This window comes from Manacus candei, unplaced genomic scaffold (genome assembly GCF_025592945.1).
Source record: "Manacus candei isolate 608988 ecotype Guabito, Panama unplaced genomic scaffold, ASM2559294v1 h1tg000016l, whole genome shotgun sequence".
Lineage (NCBI taxonomy): Eukaryota > Metazoa > Chordata > Aves > Passeriformes > Pipridae > Manacus > Manacus candei.
The window spans coordinates 8,991,803-9,017,001 of NW_026138064.1; the positions used below are offsets into that span (position 1 = coordinate 8,991,803).

Consider the following 25,199-nt stretch of genomic DNA (forward strand, 5'->3'; position numbering starts at 1 on the left):
CATTTACATACAGTCATATTTTTATATATTTATTAACATATATATGCACAGTCTACATATAATTTTACATCTAGTTATATTTATAGGTGTATATAGTTGCATAGTTAGATGTATATGGATGTTTAGGTACGTATATTGATATTTGTATAGGTATAGGCTGCTTTCTCACCTCTGCTGCCTTTTCCATCCCTCACTCTTCCTGCTGTGCTGTCTCTGTCCCCGCTCCCTCTGCCGCCTCTGGGCTGGTGGCCGGGCTGGGGGAGCAGCAGCTCCAGCCCCAGGTCCCGGCCCCCCACACTCCCATGGGACTGGGGGGAGCTTCTGGTGGCACCAGGCACCACTCCCCAAGGAGCTGCTGGAGGATGGTGAGGCTGAGGGGGCTGGGGGGGCCGAGGGGACGGCGATGCTGAAGGGACGGTGATGCTGAGGTGATGGTGGCACTGAGGGGACAGTGGGGCTGAGGGGGCTGGGGGAGCTGTAGGGGAAGGTGGGGACTAAAGGGTTTGGGGAACTGAGCGGAATGGCAGGAATGGAGGGGCCTGAAGGAGCTGTGGGGAAGCGTGGGACTGAGGGAACTGGCAAGAGACACGGGCTGAGACAGGTATTGGGGCTAAGTGGGCTGGGAAACTGAGGGAAATGAGAGTCTGAAGGGACTGAGGAGACTGGAGGGGCTCTGGGTTTGCCAAGGGCATGGTGGGGCCAAGGGGATAGTGGGGGACCAACGGGGAGCACAGTGGGGTCCAAGCCTGCTGGGCCACAGCACCAGTTCCAGGCTCTCCACTTTTGCCAGGACTGCCCTGAATTCCTTGTGAGCAGCAAGAGACTGATGAGGGCCAAGAGAGAGAAGCTGATGACCACCAACCACATCTTGAACAGGGACCTGCTGCTGCTGCTGCCTGAGACCCTTGGTGAGGCCACTGGGGCTGGTGAGATGGGATGGGTCTGAGGGTAGTTTGGGGTTGGAAATGGGCACTGTCCCAAGTCAGGAGGGCTCCCTGCCCTTGCTGGGGGTGGCTCAGCTCAGCTCAGCTCAGCTCAGCCGGGGCCAGACAAGGTTGTCTTTGGGGAGGCAGATCTGCTGGCACAGCCCGGGAGCTGTTCCCGTGTGTCCCGCTCTGCCCGTGGGCTGCAGCAGGACAGTCTCGGCTGGGCTGCGCTGGGAACACCTTCGCTTCTCACTGGGGAGCTGGCCCAGCCCTGCCCAGGGATGTCCCTGCTCCCTGCCCAGCTCTGGGGAGGCTTAAGGAGCTCTCTGGGAGTCCGTGGGACACGATGGGTCGGTCCTGTGCAGGGACAGCTGGCGGGAGTATCCTGTGAGTTTTGTGCAGAGGGGAGGAAGACCTGGCAGGAAGTCTCCTGCCAAAGCTAGACGGTATTCCACGAGAATTGAATGAGTAGGTGAGAGCTAAATAGACAAGTTATTTGTTGTTGAAAATCCTCAGAACATGGGGCTTTTTCTTTCTAACCCTCCCTGGTAGGATCTACGGTTTTGTAGTCCCTGATAGAAGTACAATTGCTGCCAAGGGAAATGTACAGGAGGACCAATGTTGACTCAATATCCCCTTTGCTTCCCAGATGTCCATCTGTACCTCTCCAGGAGGGCTGCTCTGCATGGGAGGGAGAGACCGAGGAAGAGCCTGTGAAGATGGGGCGGCTGGGATCCCTCTGTATATACTTCTATTTAGAGATGTGTATAGTTGTAGTTATACCTAGGTAGTTATAGGTATATAGATATTTACATATGTAGATTGAATATTTGTATAGGTATATTTATATATTTATCTGGTTATTTTTATATATGTATGCAGTTGTATAGATGTATAGTTATGGTGATGTAGTTATAGGCATATGGATATTTAGATAGGTGTATTGATATTTGTATAGATATATTGATATATTTATTGATATATGTATATTATATTTATAGCTGTATTTAATTATATTTATGTATGTATACGGTTGTATAGCTGTATAGGTTTATTGATGTAGCTATAGGTATGGATATTTAGACTGGCATATCAATTTGTGTATATTTATATATGGATTTCCTATGTATATATTTATGTGTTATATATAGTATACTGTATATAAGATATATTTATAAAAATATAAATATAATACACATTTAATACTTAATTATATTTTGTCTCTATTTTGTTATCTGTTTATATAGTTATATTTAAATATGTATAGAGTTTTATAGTTACGTAATTTTATTTATGTACGTATAGTTATAGGGTTATTTCGATAGGTATATTTATATTTTTGAATTTGTATATAGGCTGTACAGTTGTAAAAATCTGTAATAAATTAATTTTTTTAAACTTAAATTGATATTTGTATAGTTTTATATCAGTAGCACAGTTGTAGCTATTTAATAAATTTAATTTTTTAACTAAGTTGATTTTTGTGTATTTATGTATCAGCATCACGGGTGTATAATTTTGTAATGTAATTTTTAAACTTAAATTGACTTTTGTGTATTTATGTCTCAGTCACAGGGGTGTAGCTTTTTGTAATAAATTTCATTTTTTAACTAAGTTAATTTTGTGGTTTTATATATCAGCAGCACGGGTGTATCATTTTGTAATAAATTTAATTTTTTAACTTAAATTGATTTTTGTATTTTTATTTATTGGCAGTGCAGGTGTAGAAATCTGCAATAAATTTTTAAACTGAAATAAGTGTTTTTTGAAGCAATTAGCAGATTTTGGCAATGAGAGAAGGGGACTGGGGGAAAATATCCAGACATGCCCAGCAGATTCCCCAGTTCCAGTAAAGCTGGTGAATGAAACTGCAGATTTTGGATATACAATGGAGCCACAAGCTTGGCAAAAACTCAGTGCAAAGGCCTACTAAGAGAACGTGAGTCCACTCAGTGTAGAACTCAAACCAGGAGCAAACCTGGTAAGGATAAATCTTTTAAAGTGAAGGTGACTCCTTGGGGCCTTTCCCTGCCACAGGTTTTGTCATTTTTATTCAAAAGAGGAGGAGCTTTATCCCAGGAGTGAAAGTAAACTCCGTATGCATCAGTAAGGTCTGGATGATATCGGGTGGCCTGAAAAAGTGCAAACTTTTTCTCAACTTTGACCACAATCGATGTCCTTACTAAATGTTAAAACAATTGTATAGTGCATGTGCTACGCCTGTATCCCCCCAAAAAAAACCAATGAGAACCAACAATCAGCCAGGAAATCGATAGAAAACAATGGGCAACAGAAATTACGCTGACTCACCTGGCTCTTTTCTGTGCAAATATCACATCTTCAAGCAGCATGCCCAATGGAAATGACCAGGGACAAATTTGAAAATGGTGCTAAAAGAATTAATCTTGCAGGGTAGAAGATTTATGAATCTCTTTGCAGAACACTGGTGTGAAGGACAAGGAATCAGAATGGGGAAAATCTCAGAAATGGAAAAATATGTAGAGCAATTGAACGGACTTTATGATGCAGGCTTTATAGTTATTATGTATACACACATTGTATGTTCCCCCCGAGTTTGTATCTTCCGGGCATATCCCGGCCTGTCCACCTCCCTCCTCCCCTGTTTCTCTGCTGATTGGCTGGAGGAGCTGCAGGGAGGAAACAACCTCCATTCGCCCCTTCTCTCCTCGGTTCCTCCCACGTTCCTCCCTCCTTTGCCTGTGCCCCTATCCTGATTTGCTCCCCTGTTTGTCTGTCTGATACCCCACCCTATGTTCTGGCCCTTTCCCTACCTGAACCGATAAGAATCTGGCGCACGCCTGAATAAACCATTCTACCAGCATCCCACCTTCGTGTAGTGCCACGGTCCCATCCCCTCTTCGGACTGCGGCACACTGGTGCGTAAAGGAATTAAATAATCAGAGGATGAGCACCAAAAGAATCTCATAGTTGTAACAGGCTGAATGAAGTTCACAGACATGCTTTTGGTCTACAGAAGAGGAGAAGAAAAGTTTATGTGATAAAACAACAAATGTAGGAACTTACCATCCCAGTGGAATTACAGTTATCACCAAAATATATGACTGATAACTTTACCTATGAGTGGCAACATATCTGTGGAACAAAATATTTATAGCAAGGCAATGAACTACATTTCTTAACTGTATGAATATTTCTGTGAATATCTGATGCAAAAATATACAGCTGTCAGGACTGAGCCATTACTCACCCAAGGCTATAGTGGAAAATTTCTTTGTGGGCACACTGTTTTCTGCCAGTTTATGAACTTAACTTCTTACCTAGTTCTCAGTTCACAAATTACTTTTCCATGTGAACATTTTCACAGTGCAAAGCGTGTGGAGTAAATTTCTAGAAAAAATGCTGCTTGCTTCAGGAGAAGTATTGTCCCTCATTAGTAGAAACTATCCCCAAAGCTTCAGTGAAATCTGGGAAAAGGCTAAAACTAATAATTGAAAAAAATACTTTAAAAACCCTTGTTTTTACTGGGGTTTTTACAACTGATTAAAGGGTCTGCAGGCTCTAAGAACAGACAATGCTTCTGGGGGGCTCAGGATATAGCAGTAAATCTTCTCAACACCTGGTGAGCAGAGTTCTGTTACCTTGCATCAACCTGTTTTGCCGGTATGGTATTTTCCTAAGAGCAGCTGCTCACCTCCAGCAAGGAACAGGCTACCACAGCTGGGATAAAACACGCCAACTGACAGACACTTCAGGTCAAATGGTTGCTATATCTCTTCCTTCTGTATTCTCATGTGACACTTTTCTCTGCCACCCAACTATGGCTGAAAAGTGCTCTTTAGTGTATCACAGCTGTCTGTTTCCAGATGAGACACTGTGGTGCTGAGAAAAATATCAAAGACTGTACTGAGCATTTAAACCAGAGCCCTCATTAGCATGAGAGACACGAAACACATTACTATTGAGTACACAAACACATTTACCACCCTTTCATCCAACAGCAACAGCAGAGGGTGGTTTAAATCCAGACTTAGGGAGGGAGGTTTTCTACAAGCTGACACTGACAGGATAAGGTGCAATGGTTTTAAACTGAAAGAGGACAGGTTTAGATTAGATGTTAGAGAGAAAGTCTTTACTGTGAGGGTGGTGAGGCCCTGCCACAGGTTGTCCAGGGAAGCTGTGGATGTCCAACCCCTGGAAGTGTTCAAGGCCAGGTTGGATGGGGCTTAGAGCAACCTGGTCTAGTGGAAGGTGATCCTGCCCATGGCAGGGGGGTTGGAACAAGATGGTCTTTGAGGTCACTTTCAACCCAAACCATTCTCTGATTCTTGGAAAACAGCACCGCTGCTATAATAAAATTCTTGTTGATTAGCTAAATCAAATAGGAGAAGGGGGTTATCTTTAGCAAATGTAGTTTTCAAGGGGGATTTGTTTGCTGTTTTTATTGGGCTTTGATGGTTTGGCTTTGTTTTTGGTTTGTTTGGTTGTTTGGGTTTTTTTTAATTCTTGATAGAACTCAAAAAGGTGCAAAGAAAGGAATTAAAGATTTTGGAACTGGAAAAAGATCTGAAAACAATTCATTTCTCAGCCAGACCTTCCCCTGACTGCTAGTAGTTAAATAGGTTTGCTTTGGTAGAACTACAGGTTTTCAATCACTCTGTACAGTAGCATTTTCCATCTAAAGAATAATTTCTGAAACACCTGACCTGGTAGAAAACAGCCGCATCCTCTGAGTTTCCTTCACTGACATTTGACATCCTTCCAGGTGCCAGAACTATGCCTGAGACCTAAACCTGCAGCAGGACGTAGGCAGACAAAGAAACAGATAAACCTTGTTTTGTTCAGCTAATTTGTGCCAATAAGGGAAGCAAACAGCTTTTGGTGTGCAATCTGCTGTCTCTGGTTTCCTTCCATCATGTAGTATTGCTGCTGGAGCATGTCTAAAGGTCAGTTTCATCATGAAAATTCAGTCTGTTGGGCCTGAACAATTTTTACAAATCAAGAGCTGGTTTTTTGCTGCCATTTCCATCTGTTGAGTTGTGAGCAGAGTCACTGCAAGCATCTGAGACTAATGACCTGCTTCTCACAGCAAAAGATAAGCCTCTTTATTTATCCTCCAGTATGGCAAGAGAGATTAAGTTGTGAGGGAGTTGTAAACAGTAATTTCATTACAATAGTGGTATTACCAAGTACCAGAGATATAGCTGTGTGCACAACTGATGAACTTCAGACATTAGTCCTTTAAGTGGTCCAGAAACTTAATTTCTAGTTATTTTCATAGCTCAGATAATGAATTGGATTGATGAATTGGATCAAAAATGGACTGGCTCAGTACTGGGTGGCTGAGTGACTTCTGTCCACTTTCACAACTCAGAGATGTGGGAGCTCTCTGGGTGGGAAACTCCAACTCTCCTAAGAAATTCCTCCAGGCAGCTCCTGCTGTGACTAGAAGAACTTTAAATATGTCATTTGACATTGCAGGTGAATAATCTGGCCTTTTTAAGTGATGGTTCTTGCTGCAGCATTGATCTGCTGATACACAGGAAAGACAGTTGTGAACAGCTGGTGCTTCAGAGGCAGAAATAGTTACCCTGGGTAATTGCTTGGACATGGAAAAGCTAAAACGTGCTTTGTACATACTTTCAGAAAGTTTGTGCCAGAGTGTCGCTCAGGGCCTTGGACCATCTGGACTATTAGGGATGAACTGAACAGCAGCAATTCTGACCATCATTTAGAAACGCAGGATGGAGCCAGGTAAGCCAAGGATCCCCAAAGCCTTAGGCAAAAGGCAAAAAAGTTAACACATGACTTGCATGGCCTTGCCTCTTCACTGCTACTGTCTTTTGCCAGAAATAACTGAGCATTAGCCCACATTCAAATGCTTCCACCAGCACACAGCCTATGATCACTTGCTCCCTGAGAGCCCCATGATGGCTCTAGCAAACATAACAAGGATAGCACAAGCTCCACCAGCTGGCCTAGAACTAGCACTGATGTCTCCCTGATCGTTCAGTCTGACTCCACAATTAGAGCACAAATAGGTCTAAATATCATCTAAGTTTCCTTGTCCATGTCCTCCATCCTTCAGTGATGTCAAATCTTCCCCTCATGGCATCGCTATCCTGAATTCCCACACATGAGAACTTCTCCCCATGTTATTCCTGGAAGTCTTTCTTATTCTGTACCCTGAATACATCCACTGTCAGCACAAGCATTGGACTTTGGTTCTAAAAAAGACTTAACCCAGTGCCTTCTATCTGGAGATGAGCTGAGTTTGGCTTTGAAATGGCTCTGCTTTCAAACCAGCAAAAGCAAATACTGAAAATAAAGGAAATAAAAAAGCTGATAGACTTGCTTAGGCTCTTGTTTAAAAAATATCAGAACAATGTTTCAGGTGAAATGTCAGTCTCTTTTGTACTTCAAGTGCAGAGAGTACACACTTCTAGACCTTTGAGAAACAGAGCAGCGTTGATTCTAAAAAATAAATAGTGACTGAGAAATAACGCTGTTTCCCTTTAATTTTTTTGCAATAAAAATAACTTGCAATATTTGACAATGAAGTTGTCCGTTATCCGTTCTAGTGGTGGATTTCTTTACCAAATTAAAATAGTTGCTTCTCTTTGCCTTTTTTTAAGATATTTTTCTTTAAAAATCAAAATACCTGTTCTTCTTTGCCTTTTATATTAAAATAATTTAAAATAATAATATTTTTAAAATAAATCTTTTTTCTTTCCTGAAAGAGTAATTTTTTATCTCTTATTGCAAGGCAATGTGGCCTCTAAAATTTGCTCGTTTATAAACTGAACAACAAAACAACCCCTCTGCTGTTTAAGTCCTGGGTCCCCATTAACCTCAGTCATGTGTACCTCTGCCAGACATATGATTCTCATTATGCACTATTGTATTAATTTCTTTTTGCAATAAGTAATTTTTATTCTACTCTCCTGAGACAGTGTATCTACTTGACATATTATTTCAGTAAATTTCCTTAAACTGGGCAACTCCAGTCTTTGTATTAATAGGAAATGAAAAGTATTATCTTAAAAAGTGTTTTTCCAAGATTTAATATGGGCTAGAATCAAAACTATTACTGTCTCCTTCAATAATATTGTCAATAACATAAATCTGTGCTGAAACAATTTTATTTGTTTGGGACATAGAGATAAAATTATGACTCAGGATGAATTTTGCACTAGAACTTGCCTGTCTACCAGAACATGTACTCTCTGCACGCTGCCCTGTTTGTCATCAGACAGTGGAGAGAAACCAGAGCAGAAGTGTGGGTGGCTGGGCAGAGAGGGGGACTGGAGGCAGGCTGAGGGCATCGTCCTGTGATAAACCCAGCTGCCCCTGCTGCCTACTCTGCCTTAGGCATCTGCTGCACTGTGAGTGTGCGGCTGCAGCAGGAATTCTTATGGGAAGAAGCATGTCCAAAATGGCCCTGGGGCTCCAGGGGCCCATGGCTGTGTACCTCACCACATGGGTGCCACCCTATAACACTCCAGCCCTGGAGCCACAAGCTCAAGGGCTTAGCCTAGAGTTTTACTTTAAAACATATATGTAGAGGGTTCTTCAACACCTTGAGATAGTGTCAGGAGAATAAGCCACACACTTGTTCCCAAGAGGCACTTTTTTTTTAGGGAGGAAAATAAAGGAGCTTGGCAAAAGGAGGAGACAGATTATATAGCTACCAGCTCTCACATCTGGATGGCAGGGCCACGACTGCATGGCAAACCTATGCCTTTGGTTTTACCTGCTCTGGTCCTTATGGCCAACCCCCGCCAGGTGGGGCCTCTGACCCACTGGACACTCTGGGGCTCCAGGCCAGGGTGAAGGGCAATATCCTCACTGTCCCTGCTAATCTGAGGCTGGGTTAGGGGCTCCAGGAGCTGTGGGGTGTTGAAGTTTTCCAGGACTGTTTGTGACTGACAGCTGCTCCAGGGCTTCCCCATGTGGGCTCCAGGCCCTGACATGAGGGATACAACACCACCTCAGCTCCGTGAAGTTTGACTTATCCCTTCCGCCTCTGCATACACCTCCCTGAACCCCCTTCAAGGTGTTTCTGACTCAACAATTACTGATCTGGTGTGTAAAACACCATCAGTGGGGCACAAGGGAAAGAGGAAAGGAAGTAGAAGAGAGAGAAAGCAGCAAGAGAGACTGTGTGAGGGAAATAACAATTTGTTTCCCTTTCTTTGAATAAAGAGCTGCAAGAGCTCTGCTAATTCTGCCAGTGCAGCAGCCTCTTGCTGGGCTGAGGAGAGTCCTGGGAGCTGGGGGCCTTCCTGTTTGAAGGGTGCCAGGATCCCCCGGGCAATCTCTCCCTGCCCTTGCTGGGCATAGAGAGGCTGAAGCTGCTGCCCTGGGCAGAGGGACCTGCCACTGTCATTGCCTGCCCCAGCTCCTCCTGGGGCTGGTCCTGCTCTGCAGAGACAGGCACAGGTGAGGGATGCCTGGGACCCCTGGGAGAAGCAGCCTCCAGTGTGCTGACTTCCTCCTCCAAGTTACAGCCTTTGGGACCACTGGTGGGACTCTTCTCCCAGGAACTACTGGTCCTGGAGCTATTGGAGCTGGAGCTGGAGTTGCTGGAGCTGGAGTTCCTGGAATTGCTGGAGCTGGCTCTGGCCACAGGGCTGTTGTTCTCATCTCTGACTGCACCAGATTGCAGCAGCCTCTGGGCCTCCTTTCTGCACTGGCCCACAATTATGTTGATGGCACCATGGACCAGCAGTGCTGTGTGTTGCTCAAGAAGAGGCTCTAGCCCCTCAATCAAGGCCTGTACATTCAGCCCCTTGACACAGAGGTCGTGCAGGATGGTGCTCTCTGCGGCCTCAACCAGCCACCACCAGCTCCGGTATATTCCCTCCAGCCTCTGGCGCAGCCAGGGCCGCACAGGGTCCAGGAGCTGCTGTCGTCCATGGAAAAGTCCTGCCCAGACCTCAGGAAGAAGACCACCTCCAAACTCCAGCCCTGAGGCCCTCTGCTCAGGTGGGGATAGTTTACCCTGTGGAGAAGATGGATGGGATGCCACTGGGAAATAGGGGCTGTTCTCATCCAGGCCATCAGGAGTTGTCCCTGCCATGCTGCTGCCATCTGGCAGCTCCTCAGGGGCTGTGATGGCTGTCTCCAGATAGTCGTCTTCACTGTCAGAAAACCTGATAGTCTCTATTGTTCTTCTGCAGAGTGGGTATGATGGATTTCTCTGAGCCCACCGCAGGATACAGCCCAGGCAGAAACAGTGGTGACAGGGCAGAGTAGAAACCACGTCCTTCTGAGTGTCCTGGCAAATGGGGCAGTTGCCGTCTGTCTCCATGGCCATTTTGTGCTCCGCAGTGCGCTGGGGAGAGCTGAGGATCAGGAGCTGCTTACCTTCACTGGTGTCACACATTGAAGGAAGGAGAGGCCATGGTCACTGGCTATGGCAGGAAGGGGAGGAAGAAATGTCCAGGTCCCTTGAGAAGGATGCCCTCCAAGCTCCCTGCACCCCTTCAGCCACCCCAGGGGGACATTGTCCCACACAGCCAACCTTTACTGCTGCCAGTACTCCCAGCTGCCTGAACCAGGAGTGATGGCCCTGGGACTGGCACTGAGATCTGCCAATGATAGGCACCAGCCAGCACTGGAACAAGCCTGGCTTGATTCTCCAGACTTCACTGTCCTGCTCATATGAAGTTCAGGCTGCGACCAGACAGGCCCAGGCTCTGCACACACAGAAGCAGACAGGGACAAGATGTCACAATACACTGTGATGTCACAATACACTGTGATGTCACAATCTACTCCTCAGTGACATCAGCCTCCCTGCCCAGTGACAGCACAAAAGGCATTCTGTCCCCCAGGTTCCCAAGATAAGTCATGAGGGAAGTGAGGTCACAATCCATTACCTGGTGATGTCACAGTTCACAGCTTGGTGACATCAGCCTCCACCCCCCAGTGTAGTCACAGCAGGCCTTCCCATGCTGCAGGCACATGGCATCAGCTAAAACTGGGCAATTCAGGCTGGAGACCAGGGTCCCTCTTCCCTTATGAGGATAGACTGGCAGGGGCCAGGTTTCCCAGTGAGGTTTTTGCCATCTCTCTGCTTGGTGGTTTCAAGCCCCATCTGGACAAAGCCCTGAGCACCTGATCTAACCCCAGCACCAACCCAACTTAGGCAGAAGCTTGGACCAGAGACCTTCCAAGGTTCTGTACACCCACATCCATTCTGTGATCTTTCCCTAATGCTGTGAGAAGACTCAAGTTTAAGATGGCCATCAACAGAGTCCATATCAGCAATTTTAGCAGGGTTTTAGGTTCATGTTCTATATCTCCGCGGTATTAGTCAGTTTAGCATCTGCTTAATTTGCAAAGTGTAAAGTTCTCTCTTCACACAGCCTTGTCCCACAGTCTGGCAGTGCAGCAGAACTGATGAACTCCAACTCAAACTGCCAAAAGTAATTGCCTCTGGATCAATGGAAAAATAACAGTCATGAGGGATGTTTGCAGCAGACTGGGCACATAGACCCAGGGCTTTCTAAAGGTCTCGGTGGTAAATTCTGCCCGTGCTACCACATGTGGGTAGCACCCATACTGGGGCATAAGGGGAAAGGGAAGGGCACTAGAAAGGGGCAGAAAACAGCACCTAGAGATTGCATGAAGAAAATAAAAAATTCTTTGTTTTTCCTTGAATAAAGAGTTCCGAGAACCCTGTTATTGCTGTCGGCGGGGCGACCTCTTGCTGGGCTGGGGAAAGTCCTGGGAGCTGAGGGCCCTCCTCTTTGGGGGGTGCTGGGGACCCCGAGGTGAGTGGTCCGTGCCCTGGCTGGGAGAGGAGGGGCTGCAGCTGCTGCCCTGGGCAGAGGGACCTGCCACTGTCATTGCCTGCCCTGGCTCCTCCTGGGGTTGGTCCTGCTCTGCAGGGACGGGTACAGGGTGTGGCAGATTGTGATGCCTGGGTGGGAAGGCCTCCATTGTGCCAGTTTCTTCCTCCTGCACAGAGACCGCAGGGCTGCTGGTGGGAGTCCCCTCTCGTGAGTTGCTGCAGCTGGAGCTGGAGTTGCTGGAGCTGGTGCTGGAAGAACTGAAGCTGGAGTTGCTGGAGCTAATGATGGAGGAGCTGGAGCTGTAGCTGCTGGAGCTGGTGCTGGCTGCTGGGCTGTTGTCCTCATCCCCAGCAGCATAGGAGCGCAGCAGCCTCCTGGCCTCTTCACTGCACTGGCCCACAATGATGTTGATGGTGTCCTGGACCAGTGGCACTGTGTGTTCCTCCAGGATGTCCTGCAGCCTCTGGACCATGATCTCCTCATCTGGACCAAAGACACAGAGGGCATGCAGGATGCTGCTCTGTGCGTTCCTTGCCAGCCACCACTGGTCCCCATAGATGGTCTCCAGCCTCCGGTGCAGCCAGGGCCGCAGCGGGTCCAGGAGTTGCTGTTGTCGACGGAAAAGTTCTGCCCAGAGGTCAGGCAGGACACCACCAACAGCTTGGGGTGGTGTCCACTGTGAAGAAGATGGATGGGATGCCACAGGGGAATGGGGGCTGTTTCCTTGAGGGCCATCAGGAGCTGTCCCTGCCTGGCTGATGGCATGTGGCAGCTCATCAGGGGCTGTGATGACAATCTCCATGGAGTCATCAGAAAACCTCACAGTCTCTATCATTCTTCTGCAGAGTGGGCACACAGGATTTATGTGTGTCCACCGCAGGATGCAGCCCCGGCAAAAACGGTGGTGACAGGGCAGAGCAGAAGCCACGTCCTTCTGAGTGTCCTGGCAGATGGAGCAGTTGCCATCTGTCTCCGAAGCCATTTTTGTGCCCTACAGCACACTGGTGAGAGCTGAGGATCAGGAGCTGCTTGCTCTCCCTGGTGTCACACACCACAGGAGGGAGACACCATGGTCACTGGTATCCCAGGAATGGGAAGAAGAAATGTCCAGGTCCCTTAAGAACAACACACTCCTAGCTCCCTGAGCCCCGTCACTCACCCCTGAACCACCCCAGGGGATGTTGTCCCACACAGCCAACCTTCACTGCTGCAAGCACCCACAGTGCCCAGCTGCCAAACTAGCCAGGGCCAGGGAAACAGGAGGGATTGCTCCGAGTCTGCACTGAGATCCACTCAGCACCAGAGAAGCCTGGCTCAGTCCTCCAGACCTCACAGTCCTGCCTGGATGGACTTCAGGCTGGAGCCAGACTGGCCAAGGCTCTGCCTACAGAAAAATATAAGCAGTGAGGGACGATATGTCACAATGCATCCCCCAGTGGTGTCACAATCTGCTGCTCAGTGACATCACCTTCCACCAGCAGGTGATGTCACAATGGGATGTCTTCCCCTGCCAGCACTCAGTGTCAGGAGAAAAAGGGAAAGACTGTTTCCTGTTTTCAACTTCTACATTTCTGTGTTGCTCTCTCCCTTGGCCACCTGTATCATGCATCCATGGCCTTGCGTCTTATCCCTGCTCCTGACCCCTTGCCAAGATTTCCTGTGAGGGGCAGAGTGGTGGGAATAGTCAGCATGGACTGCCTGCAGCTGGATGACACCTTCTTCTCTCACTGCCTTTCCTTGGGCTATGCCAGGATTTGGAGGACTTGGCTAGTTAGTGCCCAGCTCTGTGTGTGAGTCTCCCACTCCTGTGGGTCATGTCCCTGCCTCAGGGAGAAGCAGAAAGGAGCATTTTGCTCCAGTCTCACCCAGTGCCAGTGGCACTCACTCACAGTGCCATGTCCCTCTCCGCTTGCCAAGTCTCCATGCTTCTGCCAGTGCATTGATGCTCCTCAAAAGCACGAGCGATGGAGCCTGGCCCCACACCTGCAAGAAGGATCTGGAGTTGCTGTCCCTTCAGAGTAGGGTAGAAGGGCTGATGGCACCCTGCTCATGACTCTGGAGAGCCCAGGATCCACCACCACCTGGGCTGGGCTGTCCCACCATCCCTGCTACATCTTTAGCTCCAAGGAAGCCATGAAGGTCAGGCCCACATATGTTACAATAACTCATAGCTCAGAGAGAGGGATGAGACTGCCTTGCCCAGGTGGCAGAGGTGTAGGATTGAACGTTTGGCTCCTGCACCCGAGTCTTCAGCCTTTTGCCTTCAAGCAGCCTTTCTTCTGTGGGCAAGGGGAAGGTGTGTTTTATGAGAACAAGCTGCTCTTTTCTTCTCATCTTCTCACATATCAAGCCTCAATTTCTTCACTGAGCTTGAAAGTTGGAAGTACCTGTTTCTAAGACGGTTCAGATAAACTAGGTTTTAATGCTTTATAACCGAGAAGTTGTTTCCAGAAGTACATGAAATATTGCATTCTTGAGAGCAAGGGGAAGAAGCCAAAGGAGCAGACACTGTCTTTTCAGACTTCTCCCAGATCAGTCTGTCTGTGTTCCTCCAGACATACTCCGAATATTGCTAGTAACATCTTGCTCCACATTGTTGTCTAAATCAGGCATGAGGGAAGGCCACTAGCCTGGCATGTGGCCTCCAGCAGAAGCTGCTGCAGTGGACTATGTGCTGGTGCAGGATCTGTTGCTTAAAGCTCCCAGCTTAATACATTTATTAATACATAGCTCCAGATTAATACATTTCACTTTAGTCAATCAGGTATCGGATTTAATTATTTTAGCTTTGTGTTCTCTCTCTTCCATATAACAAGTGGTAATAGCAAGTACACGGAAGCCTTAGGTGCCAGGCCACCTGTTCCTGCTCCCACTGGGTCTCCATTTCCTTTTTCTCCTCATTTCAGGAGCAGATCCTTGCTTAGCCATGGAAGGATGAAAACATCTACAAAAAACATTTACAGAAAGAAAAAAAATCAGTGGTTTTCTGCAATGGAAGATTTGGCAGTTCTTGTTTCTTAAGGTTTGTTTGTTTTTCTTATATTTAAATTGTCAGTAATTTTGCTCACTTTTTTACTGTGGAGAGTCTTAAAGCACACGATGATTTTCAGTCACATATTTGGCAGCAACTTAAGCTTTAGTCCTGAATGCAGATTCATATCTCCAGAAATCTGGGAGCCTTTCCCAACAATGCCTTCCCATCTAATAAAAAGAGGAAAGTAGGGGCAAGAAGTTTGGAAAACACCAAGAGGGGCAGAACATTTGGGAGCAGGGTAAATCAAAGTAGAAACAACAAAATTAATTTTGTTTTCTCTTTAATTACAATAGAGGTTTCCTTTGAGCTTCTGGATTTATAGACTGTCCCATGCATTTTACAGACAGTAGTCTGCTCAACAATATCGCTACAAGACAAGTTTTTTTCTCTTCTTTGGTTTACTTTTGACAAAACTATGTTCTGCTGAGACAAAATATCCTGGTTTACTTTTCAGATTCCCGCTCTGAAAGCCACTGCTCAGCAACATCTGTGTGCTTGTTAAGGAAGTCTGTTAAGTGAGTTCAAAGCAAAACAATAGATGACAAAATGTTTTCAGTCCAGGAGTTGCATTACTTAATGGCTAGACGTACCTCTTATTTCCTATTCCTTACATGAAAAAGCAAAAATTTAAAAGGAAAATGAGAAATTGAACCTACTTGAAAAGCGTTGGTCTTGAAGAGTATTTTTCATTCTCCATCAGTCACAACATTTGAAAAAAACTTGAAACTGAGCTTCCAGCAAAGTGACGAGTTACTACATGGAAATATTTTATGTGACGCATTTCTACAGTTTTCTAAATGGGATTTAATTAATTGAGTTTTATTCTTATTTTGACACACTCATGGTTTAATATGCACTTCTCTGCTAGGGAACCTGTTAATTTACAATCCAGTCATTTTATGAGTTCAATTCTGACCAAGAGAAGCTTGAAGCAGTCAGTAAGAGCAAAAAATTTGATAATATCACCCACAAAATTGCTGAACTCTCTAAAACATAATTAATTCAAGCCAGCTATAAATTCAGCCCACGGAATCCTGAGATGGAGTGAAAGTAGGCTCTTCAAACACCTTACCCAGCTCCTTGTAACCCCTTTGGCGCTGTAAGAAGCAATGTGGTAAATGCCCATCCCTTGGATACATCACGGCATAAACATCTCTCAGGTTCTCCAGATCCTCCAGTCTGTTTGATGGCCTGCAAGCTCATCCGAATATGGTGTCAGCTTTGGGGACAGGCCCCAACTAAAGGTCCTCACTTAACAAACCCACTGTGCCGGCTGGTGTTTTACAGTGTGCACAATTATGTTTAAGCCCCACTTTGTTTGCCAGGCAAACTGTGACTGACAGGTCAAACCAAAACTGAAAGGACCAAGGGCCTCTGCTGTTTAGGAAAGGTTAGCAAAAAGCTCGCATCCCACACTCCATTGCAAAAGAAGACACGGATTCCTGATGGCTATGCCAGGCTTGCTCAGCCCTTGGACAGCTGCTCTCTGGCATTTCCAGGGGTTTGCATTTAGCCTTGAAGACCCGACCTGTGTCAGGAGACCAGTGAGTACAAGAGCTCTTTCTGCTCATGGTGGAACCAACCAGCTCCATTCTACATTTGGTTTCTATCAGCTCGCCGTGACTCCGGTTTCATGAGCCGCCGCCGAGCTCTGCCCGTCACTGCGGATCCCGCTCCCCCCATTCGCGTCCCCGCTCCCCTCACGGCCCCTCCGGGCGCGCTCCGGGCTCTGCCCCGCGGGCTCTCCAGCGCCCCCCTCGGGCCGCGCGGCGCCGCCGCAGCCGCGCCCGTTGCGCTCCGGGCGTTGTGTCCTCGCGGCGCCGCCTGTCGCGACAGTCCGTCCGTCGGCGACCGGCGCGATGGAGGAGCTGCCGCTGCCCGCCGGCGTCAGCCCCAGCACCTTCCCCGCCAAGCTGTGGCAGCTGGTGAACAGCCCACGCGTCCGCTCCGTGCGCTGGGACCCCCGCGCCCAGGGGCTGCTCGTCGACCGGGCGCTCTTCGAGCGGGAGCTGCTGAGCGCGGGCGGCGCGGGCGGCGATGCGGCGGCGGCGGCCCCGGGCGCCTTCAAAGCCACCAACTTCGGCAGCTTCGTGCGCCAGCTCAACCTGTACGGCTTCCACAAGACGTCGGTGCTGGCGGGGGGCGGTGCCGCGGCCCTGCCGGCCTCTGCCGGGTCCCTGCTCCGCTTCTGCAGCCCCTACTTTCGGCGCGACCGCCCCGAGCTCCTGGTGCACATCAAGCGCCTGACCAGGGCCAACAGGGAGCGGCTGGCGGCCGGGCTGGAGGTGCGCAGCCGGCAGCCCAGCCGCTTCCAGCAGCTCCACAGGGACCGGCTGCTGCCGCCCGGGGCCGGTGAGACGGGTGGGACACGCGGGGGGCGAGGGGTTGGAAATGGGAATGGGCACTGCCCCGAGCCAGGAGGGCTCCCTGCCCTTGCTGGGGCGGCTCAGCTCAGCTCAGCTCAGCTCAGCTCAGCCGGGGCCAGACAGGGTTGTCTTTGGGGAAGGCAGATCTGCTGGCACAGCCCGGGAGCTGTTCCCGTGTGTCCCGCTCTGCCCGTGGGCTGCAGCAGGACAGTCTCGGCTGGGCTGCGCTGGGAACACTTTCGCTTCTCGCTGGCGAGCTGGCCCAGCCCTGCCCAGCTTTGGGGAGGCTTAAGGAGCTCTCTGAGAGTCCGTGGGACACGATGGGTCGGTCCTGTGCAGGGACAGCTGGCGGGAGTATCCTGTGAGTTTTGTGCAGAGGGGAGGAAGACCTGGCAGGAAGTCTCCTGCCAAAGCTAGACGGTATTCCACGAGGATTGAATGAGTAGGTGAGAGCTAAATAGACAAGTTATTTGTTATTGAAAATCCCCAGAACATGGGATTTTTTCTTTCTAACCCTGCTTGAGAGTATCTGAGATCTTATATTCCCTGATAGAAGTACAATTGCTGCCAAGGGAGGTGTACAGGAGGACCAGTACTGACTCTCTATCTCCTTTCTTCCTTTCTTCTTCCACTACTCCTACACAGTGAGCTTGGGCCAGAACCTCTTTACTTTACCAGCCAGAGGTTTAGCTGTGCCTCCAGTCCCTTCCAGGACAAGTCAAGGTGTTCAAGGCCGTGAGGCTTCTCCAGCACCTCGCAGTAAAGTGGTTGTCACTCCAGGACTTCTCAGGTTTTCAAGGGAGGTCCCGGTCACGTCCACATCCACAGTGCAGCCTGTGTTCTTCCTTCCACTGCTTCACCAAGGGCCTCAAACCGCTGCCATGGCCCTTCCAGAGCACAGCAGCTGCACAGCAGAGCACAACTCACCAGCCTACAATCCTGCAGGTATGGAAACAGCTTCTGCACTTGCTTTTCAAAACATACTAAAAAGTGATAGGTTTAAGTATCTTTCTACAATGCTCTGTCACCTGTTTATCTCAAGCGAGAATCAGATAGAAAGCACAAGGTCTAAAAGGAAGAGAGATCTTGAAAGCAAAAAGGTTCACTGTCTGGTTTTCTATCCTTCCTCCAGATTTAGAGCATCCCCTGGGGGTTTTGCACACAGCCTCTCTGTTGAGGTGAAAGGGCAAGGAGAAAAGCATTTGCCCACAACTAGTTGGTGTTAGGTTCTTTTAATTAAGCAAAACTAGGACAATGATAGGATAGCGCAGATTTTTAAGATTATCTGTCCTGCAAAGAATGACATTACTTTTAGATGACCTCTGTGCGTTACCCAAACAGTCCTACCTGGAGAACACTGTTCCACAACGCTGCTTTTTAGAATAAAATCGCAGTTCAGTTTTGGTGTGTGCGTCTGAAGATGTAATCTCGTCTTAGGTGAATCCGCTTTCAGTGCTATGTTGTGATGAGAAACCAAAACAGCCAAATCAAAAAGCTGATGGGAAGATACAGAAGTCTGCAATTATGAAGCTTTTATGTGTGTGTACAGACTTTACAATCCATATTTTAATATTTTATATAATATATATAATTTATGTATAATTTTAATATACACATCAACTAGAATACTTTTCTTTAAGATTAATAAATCGGTAATTGGTCTTCAGATGACTTGGAGAGCACAAATACATTTCTGGAATTGAGTTTACTGTGTGATTCCTGAAATGTTTGATCAAAGGAAGCAATAGAGCTCTGCAAACCAAACCCAAATTCTGGAAGCCTGATGACCATGTTTGGATTCTTGCAGCCACACTGGGGAGCTCAGCCCCCGATTCTCTGACTGGCAGTGCTGGTTCTGCAGCATCAACGACCTCCAGCTGGGCCTGTAATCCCTCTGCTGCCCACGAGTGGGCAGGAGTGGATCCGGAAGTTGTGTTTCAGATGCTCGAGGAGGTGCTTGCATCAAACCTGCCTGAAATGTTTCCCTTTCTTGAGGTAACTCCATTCAATAGCAATGCTGGGGGCTGGACTGACGTGTTTTTAATGTACTTGCCCGCCTGAGAAGTAAAGGCTTCTTTAATTCAGCTTCTAATGGACAGCAAAGAGTTTGGTTGGTAAAGTTAAGGTTTAAAGAAGAAGAGGGACTGAAAAAGTATCCCACATTCATGAGCATGAGGTGGGTTAGCTTGTGTTGGCCAAATTAGGGGACTCATTTTCTTGGGAAAAATACCTCTTGCAGTTGCATTCACAGTGATGAAGTGGAAGCTTTGTAGGTTATAACTTGATGTCTTGGATCCTAAATAAGAGAAGAGTATTTTGAGCATTGCCACTGAAGGCAAAGTCTCACACGCAGTGAGGGGCATGTGAGAGGTCCCTCTGTTGCAGAGGTCCCTGAAAGCTCCAGCCTCAATGGGACTGTTCTGCTCAGTGCAGTGCAGGGAAGAGCCCATCCTTGCACCACCACACACGGAGTTGGCAGGACTCTTTCCTTAGAGCCCCCTCAGTGTATTGAGTGTCACCTGCACGTTAAACATTGTCAGCTTTGACAGCTTTTGAACTGTGTTTGAGAAGTAAATCTCCATTTTTAAGGCCTTTGGGGCCCAGACTTCCTTGTTAGCAAGGAGGGATTAAGTGTGTGAGCCATGGAGTTGTTGGGGGCAGGCGTTTGGGTTTTGAGGCCCCATGACTTGTGTAATTGGTGTGAAGGACAGTGTTGGTCCTGGATGTGAAATGGTCAAGGACTTATTGAAGTGGTCAAAGGCTTATTCTGTGTTGAAGAGCGATTCATGGACTATTAGACCTTTTGTTGGACAAGTCGCCTCTTTTCATTAGGAATCCCCTTTCTCTAACTCTTGCTCTTCCCAGACTTCTCTGGAATGTTCAGTTCCTGTATTGGCACAGGCCTTTTTGCTTATTGTTACACAACTTTGCCAAAGAATGTCTCTGTTTCTATTGACGTACAGACCTGTTGCCTTTTGTATATTTAACATTGAGTAAGAGCAGAGTCAGGGTGGGGAGTGTGATTTTTTTGGCATTACCAGCATCTTCTTCCCAAGTGTGATGCCCTTTGTCTACTGTAACGTCACACATACCAGTTTTCAAAAGCGTTTGATTGCTTAATAGAAGGAAATGTTGCAGGCTCTGAGCAGTCATCATCTCTAGGATTCTGATGGTAGGCTATGGCAGAAGAGATGAATATCCTAGAACTGGTCATAGTGAGAATATCGTTGTGCCTAAAGGCAATTTCCAGGTGCTTAACCTTGGGTCTTTACTTCCTCAGCGGAGCAGAAACATGACTTGGTTGTCTGGTTTTGGGGGGCTTTTTACCCTACAGATTTTTGTCACATGATCATGGAAATACACCAGTTCAGTAAATGGCTGGCTGCAAAGTACATGTTGGGCAGCAGCAGAAGGCTCCAAAAAGCAAGCAACACCTTGTAATTTATTGTCTTAGAAGGAGGATGGGCGGGGGGGGGATTCCCAGCCAGAAATGTGTGGCTCATGTGTAGTTTTGCACCACACAGCCCTGTGCAGTGAGCAACCTGACACATGTGGGCAGCAAGGAGGGCACCTGGATTTCTGTTGACTGGTTTCTTGCATCTCCTGTGGTAAGTGAGGGCAAAGTTCTGACTGTGAGCACACACAGCCTCACTTAGTGTATTCTGGTTTTCTGATTTCATGTTTTGCTTAATAGGACAAGAGCTTTCACTTTGGCCACCTTAATTCTGAGATTAAAGCACTTGTCCTGTAAACCATCTGAGCAGTGTTCACTTTGTGTTACACATCCTTCTGGAGCGTAGAACAGTTTTTACTGTGTCCCTAAAGTGATTCCAAGAAAATATGGAGTGATCCTTGGGTTTATTTCTATTTGTTTTTCTTTTAAGGGGAATATTAGTGTTCCCTCTGAGTCTTCAGGAGGGGAGCCTTGGAACAAGGCTGCAGCAGACAAAGCTTTGCCTGGCAGTGTGAGCAGCAGGAACAGTTCCCTGGAGCCAAATGAGCCTGGTAAGAAGAGAGTCTACGTTCTTTTAGAGATGACCGAGACAGCTGCTCTAAGGCTGAGTATTACAGGGAGATCAGAACAGCTGAGTTATTGTCTGCAGTGTTAGTGCTTCCTTGTGCCTTCAGTGAAAATACTGTGCTTGTACAACCTCACAGAGTACTCACCAACACACTTCTCTAGATGTGCTCAGACCAGGTGTTCTTCTGAGCAAAAGGGTGTGAATTAGATCAGTGAACAAAACCTGACGTTCTGGGAGTTGGGCCACTAACACAGATGTGCTACAGAGGCAGTGCTGAGTAATGAGGTGACTATTAAAGCAACAGGGAGAAAACCCAGCAAACTGGTGATGTCAGTGTAGAAGTCCAGGCTTTTTGTCTCAAATCACTACCTACATTTAATACCAATCTGCTGATACCTGTGCTGAGACACATGAGAAAAACAAGAGGCAGAACATCCGAGGCCAAGCAATTCACAAATCCAGTAACTAAAGGAAAAAGCTGAATGTCCCCAAATCAGCAAGACCCAAGAGGAGAGAGAGAGCACTTTAGATCTATTCTAGGGCAAAGGTGGTGCAGGCTGCTGGCCTTGTAGGGAGGCCTTTTCCCTCCCAGCTGTTCATCCAAGAGCTGATGGTAGAGTTGGAGGAACTGTTGCTCACTTCAAAGGGCAGTTTCTGGATCCCAGATAACGATGCTGGTTAATAACTCAGCTCACATTGCCCATGAGTTTCAGCCATTTAAGTAAGGACTGAGGCCTTTGGCGGCACAGAGAAAGAACAAGGCTGGAGCTGTCTTTGTGAGATGTGACTGTCTCTGTTTAAAGCTCTTGTGCCATTTACAGGGTGAGTGCTGGGACTTTATTGGGTACTTCAAAACTTTAAAGTATTGAAAACTTGGAAGAATTCCTATTCTTTAAACAGCAGGCCTCAAATTCCCAAGTGAGAACCTGCCTTTGAGGCCATCTTTTACAGTCCCTGACAGGAGTACAACTGCTCGATGTGCTGCTGAGGAGAATGCACACAGGGACCCACAGTGACTCTGTTCCCTTTGTTTCCCAGAGGTCCATGAGCTGTACCTCACCAGGAGAGCTGCTCTGCGTGGGAGGAAGCGACTGAGGGAGAGCCTGTGAAACAGGGCAGCGGGAATCCCTCTGTATATAGTTCTGTTTAAAGATGGGTAGAGTTACATTTCTAGATATAGTTGCATATTTATATTTATAGATGTATAGAGATGAAACAATATATTAATATTTTATTATTTATTATTTTTAATATTTAGCATTATTTCTTATAATTACTATTATTTTTATTATTCTTACAGTAGTAATTAGTAATAATATATTTTATAATTATTGCTGAATTATTAAAACATTTTATATTAATAATATTATTTAATATTATTTGCTATTTAATATTTAACTTGATAATTACATACTTTATATATTAATATTTATTTTATTTATATTTTATTTGTAGACCTGTATAGTTACATTTACATATAGTCATATTTTTATATATTTATTAACATATATATGCACAGTCTACATATAATTTTACATCTAGTTATATTTATAGGTGTATATAGTTGCATAGTTAGATGTATATGGATGTTTAGGTACGTATATTAATATTTGTATAGGTATAGGCTGCTTTCTCACCTCTGCTGCCTTTTCCATCCCTCACTCTTCCTGCTGTGCTGTCTCTGTCCCCGCTCCCTCTGCCGCCTCTGGGCTGGTGGCCGGGCCGGGGGAGCAGCAGCTCCAGCCCCAGGTCCCGGCCCCCCACACCCCCATGGGACTGGGGGGAGCTTCTGGTGGCACCAGGCACCACTCCCCAAGGAGCTGCTGGAGGATGGTGAGGCTGAGGGGGCTGGGGGGGCCGAGGGGACGGCGATGCTGAAGGGACGGTGATGCTGAGGTGATGGTGGCACTGAGGGGACAGTGGGGCTGAGGGGGCTGGGGGAGCTGTAGGGGAAGGTGGGGACTAAAGGGTTTGGGGAACTGAGCGGAATGGCAGGAATGGAGGGGCCTGAAGGAGCTGTGGGGAAGCGTGGGACTGAGGGAACTGGCAAGAGACACGGGCTGAGACAGGTGTTGGGGCTAAGTGGGCTGGGAAACTGAGGGAAATGAGAGTCTGAAGGGACTGAGGAGACTGGAGGGGCTCTGGGTTTGCCAAGGGCATGGTGGGGCCGAGGTGATAGTGGGGGACCAACGGGGAGCACAGTGGGGTCCAAGCCTGCTGGGCCACAGCACCAGTTCCAGGCTCTCCACTTTTGCCAGGGCTACCCTGAATTCCTTGTGAGCAGCAAGAGACTGATGAGGGCCAAGAGAGAGAAGCTGATGACCACCAGCCACATCTTGAACAGGGACCTGCTGCTGCTGCTGCCTGAGACCCTTGGTGAGGCCACTGGGGCCGGTGAGATGGGATGGGTTTGAGGGTAGTTTGGGGTTGGAAATGGGCACTGTCCCAAGTCAGGAGGGCTCCCTGCCCTTGCTGGGGGTGGCTCGGCTCAGCTCAGCTCAGCTCAGCTCAGCCGGGGCCAGACAGGGTTGTCTTTGGGGAGGCAGATCTGCTGGCACAGCCCGGGAGCTGTTCCCGTGTGTCCCGCTCTGCCCGTGGGCTGCAGCAGGACAGTCTCGGCTGGGCTGCGCTGGGAACACCTTCGCTTCTCACTGGGGAGCTGGCCCAGCCCTGCCCAGGGATGTCCCTGCTCCCTGCCCAGCTCTGGGGAGGCTTAAGAAGCTCTCTGAGAGTCCGTGGGACACGATGGGTCGGTCCTGTGCAGGGACAGCTGGCGGGAGTATCCTGTGAGTTTTGTGCAGAGGGGAGGAAGACCTGGCAGGAAGTCTCCTGCCAAAGCTAGACGGTATTCCACGAGAATTGAATGAGTAGATGAGAGCTAAATAGACAAGTTATTTGTTGTTGAAAATCCTCAGAACATGGGGCTTTTTCTTTCTAACCCTCCCTGGTAGGATCTACGGTTTTGTAGTCCCTGATAGAAGTACAATTGCTGCCAAGGGAAATGTACAGGAGGACCAATGTTGACTCAATATCCCCTTTGCTTCCCAGATGTCCATCTGTACCTCTCCAGGAGGGCTGCTCTGCATGGGAGGGAGAGACCGAGGAAGTGCCTGTGAAGATGGGGCGGCTGGGATCCCTCTGTATATACTTCTATTTAGAGATGTGTATAGTTATCGTTATACCTAGGTAGTTATAGGTATATAGATATTTACATATGTAGATTGATATATTTGTATAGGTATATTTATATATTTATCTAGTTATATATGTACCTAGTTGTATTTATGTATGTATCTAGTTGTATTTATATATCTATGTTATATTTCTATCTGTATTTAGTTATAATTACATATGTGTGCAGTTGTATAGCTATATAGTTATATTATTCTAGTTATAGGTATATGGATTTTTAGGTGCATATTATATATTTATGTATGTCTATTGCTATATTTATGTATATTGTTATATTTTCATTATATTTAAATAGGTATAGAGTTGTATAGCTGTCTAGTTATATTGATGTAGTTATAGACCTATGGATATATTGATATTTGTATATTTATATATAGGTTCACTATGTGTATATTTATATATGTAGTTATATAATATTTTTAACATGTAATTATATTTGTATCTATATTGTTATGGTTATGTGTATGTAGTTATGTTTCTGTAGGTACAGAGTTGTATAGTTTTATGATTATATTTATTTACTTATAGGTACGGTGTTATTTGGATAGATATATTGATATTTTTGTATTAGTTTATAGGCTGTACAGTTGTAGTACTCTGCAATAAGTTAACTTTTTTAACTGCAGTTAATATTTGTATATTTTTACATAGCATAGTTGTAGCAATCTAATAAATTGTTTTAAACTTAAATCGATATTTATGTATTTATAAATCAGCACAGGTGTAACAATTTGTAATAAATTTTATTTTTTAAACTTAAATTTATTTTTGTATGTTTATGTATCGGTAATGTGGGTGTAGAAATGTGCAATAAATTTAATTTTTAAACTGAAATAAATGTTGATTTGTGTTTTTTGAAGCAATTAGCAGAATTTTGA

General features: G+C 46.7%; 3 protein-coding genes and 2 long non-coding RNA genes across 5 annotated transcripts; 2 read left to right on the forward strand and 3 right to left on the reverse strand.

Moving 5' to 3' along the window:
• The first annotated feature begins 391 nt into the window (after positions 1-391).
• LOC127468907 (uncharacterized) lies at positions 392-24,547 on the forward strand. The gene is made up of 3 exons (XR_007903724.1): positions 392-908; positions 1,576-1,764; positions 24,368-24,547. It is a non-coding gene; the product is annotated as an uncharacterized LOC127468907 (long non-coding RNA).
• LOC127468905 (uncharacterized) lies at positions 9,101-10,595 on the reverse strand. The gene has a single exon (XM_051782536.1). It carries the CDS (start codon positions 10,291-10,293, stop codon positions 9,127-9,129), a length of 1,167 nt encoding a protein of 388 aa, XP_051638496.1. The 5' UTR covers positions 10,294-10,595; the 3' UTR covers positions 9,101-9,126.
• Positions 10,841-13,064, reverse strand: LOC127468906 (serine/arginine repetitive matrix protein 2-like). Its single transcript, XM_051782537.1, has one exon. The coding sequence runs from the start codon at positions 12,687-12,689 to the stop codon at positions 11,595-11,597; it is 1,095 nt and encodes a 364-aa protein (XP_051638497.1). The 5' UTR covers positions 12,690-13,064; the 3' UTR covers positions 10,841-11,594.
• On the reverse strand, positions 14,480-16,388 carry LOC127468908 (uncharacterized). The gene is made up of 3 exons (XR_007903725.1): positions 16,270-16,388; positions 14,776-14,908; positions 14,480-14,651 (listed from the first exon to the last, which is right to left on the reverse strand). It is a non-coding gene; the product is annotated as an uncharacterized LOC127468908 (long non-coding RNA).
• Positions 16,574-22,352, forward strand: LOC127468904 (heat shock factor protein 5-like). Its single transcript, XM_051782535.1, has 5 exons — positions 16,574-17,093; positions 17,753-18,052; positions 18,915-19,102; positions 20,992-21,112; positions 22,168-22,352. Exons 1-5 carry the CDS (start codon positions 16,601-16,603, stop codon positions 22,236-22,238), a joined length of 1,173 nt encoding a protein of 390 aa, XP_051638495.1. The 5' UTR covers positions 16,574-16,600; the 3' UTR covers positions 22,239-22,352.
• Positions 24,548-25,199: the final 652 nt, after the last annotated feature.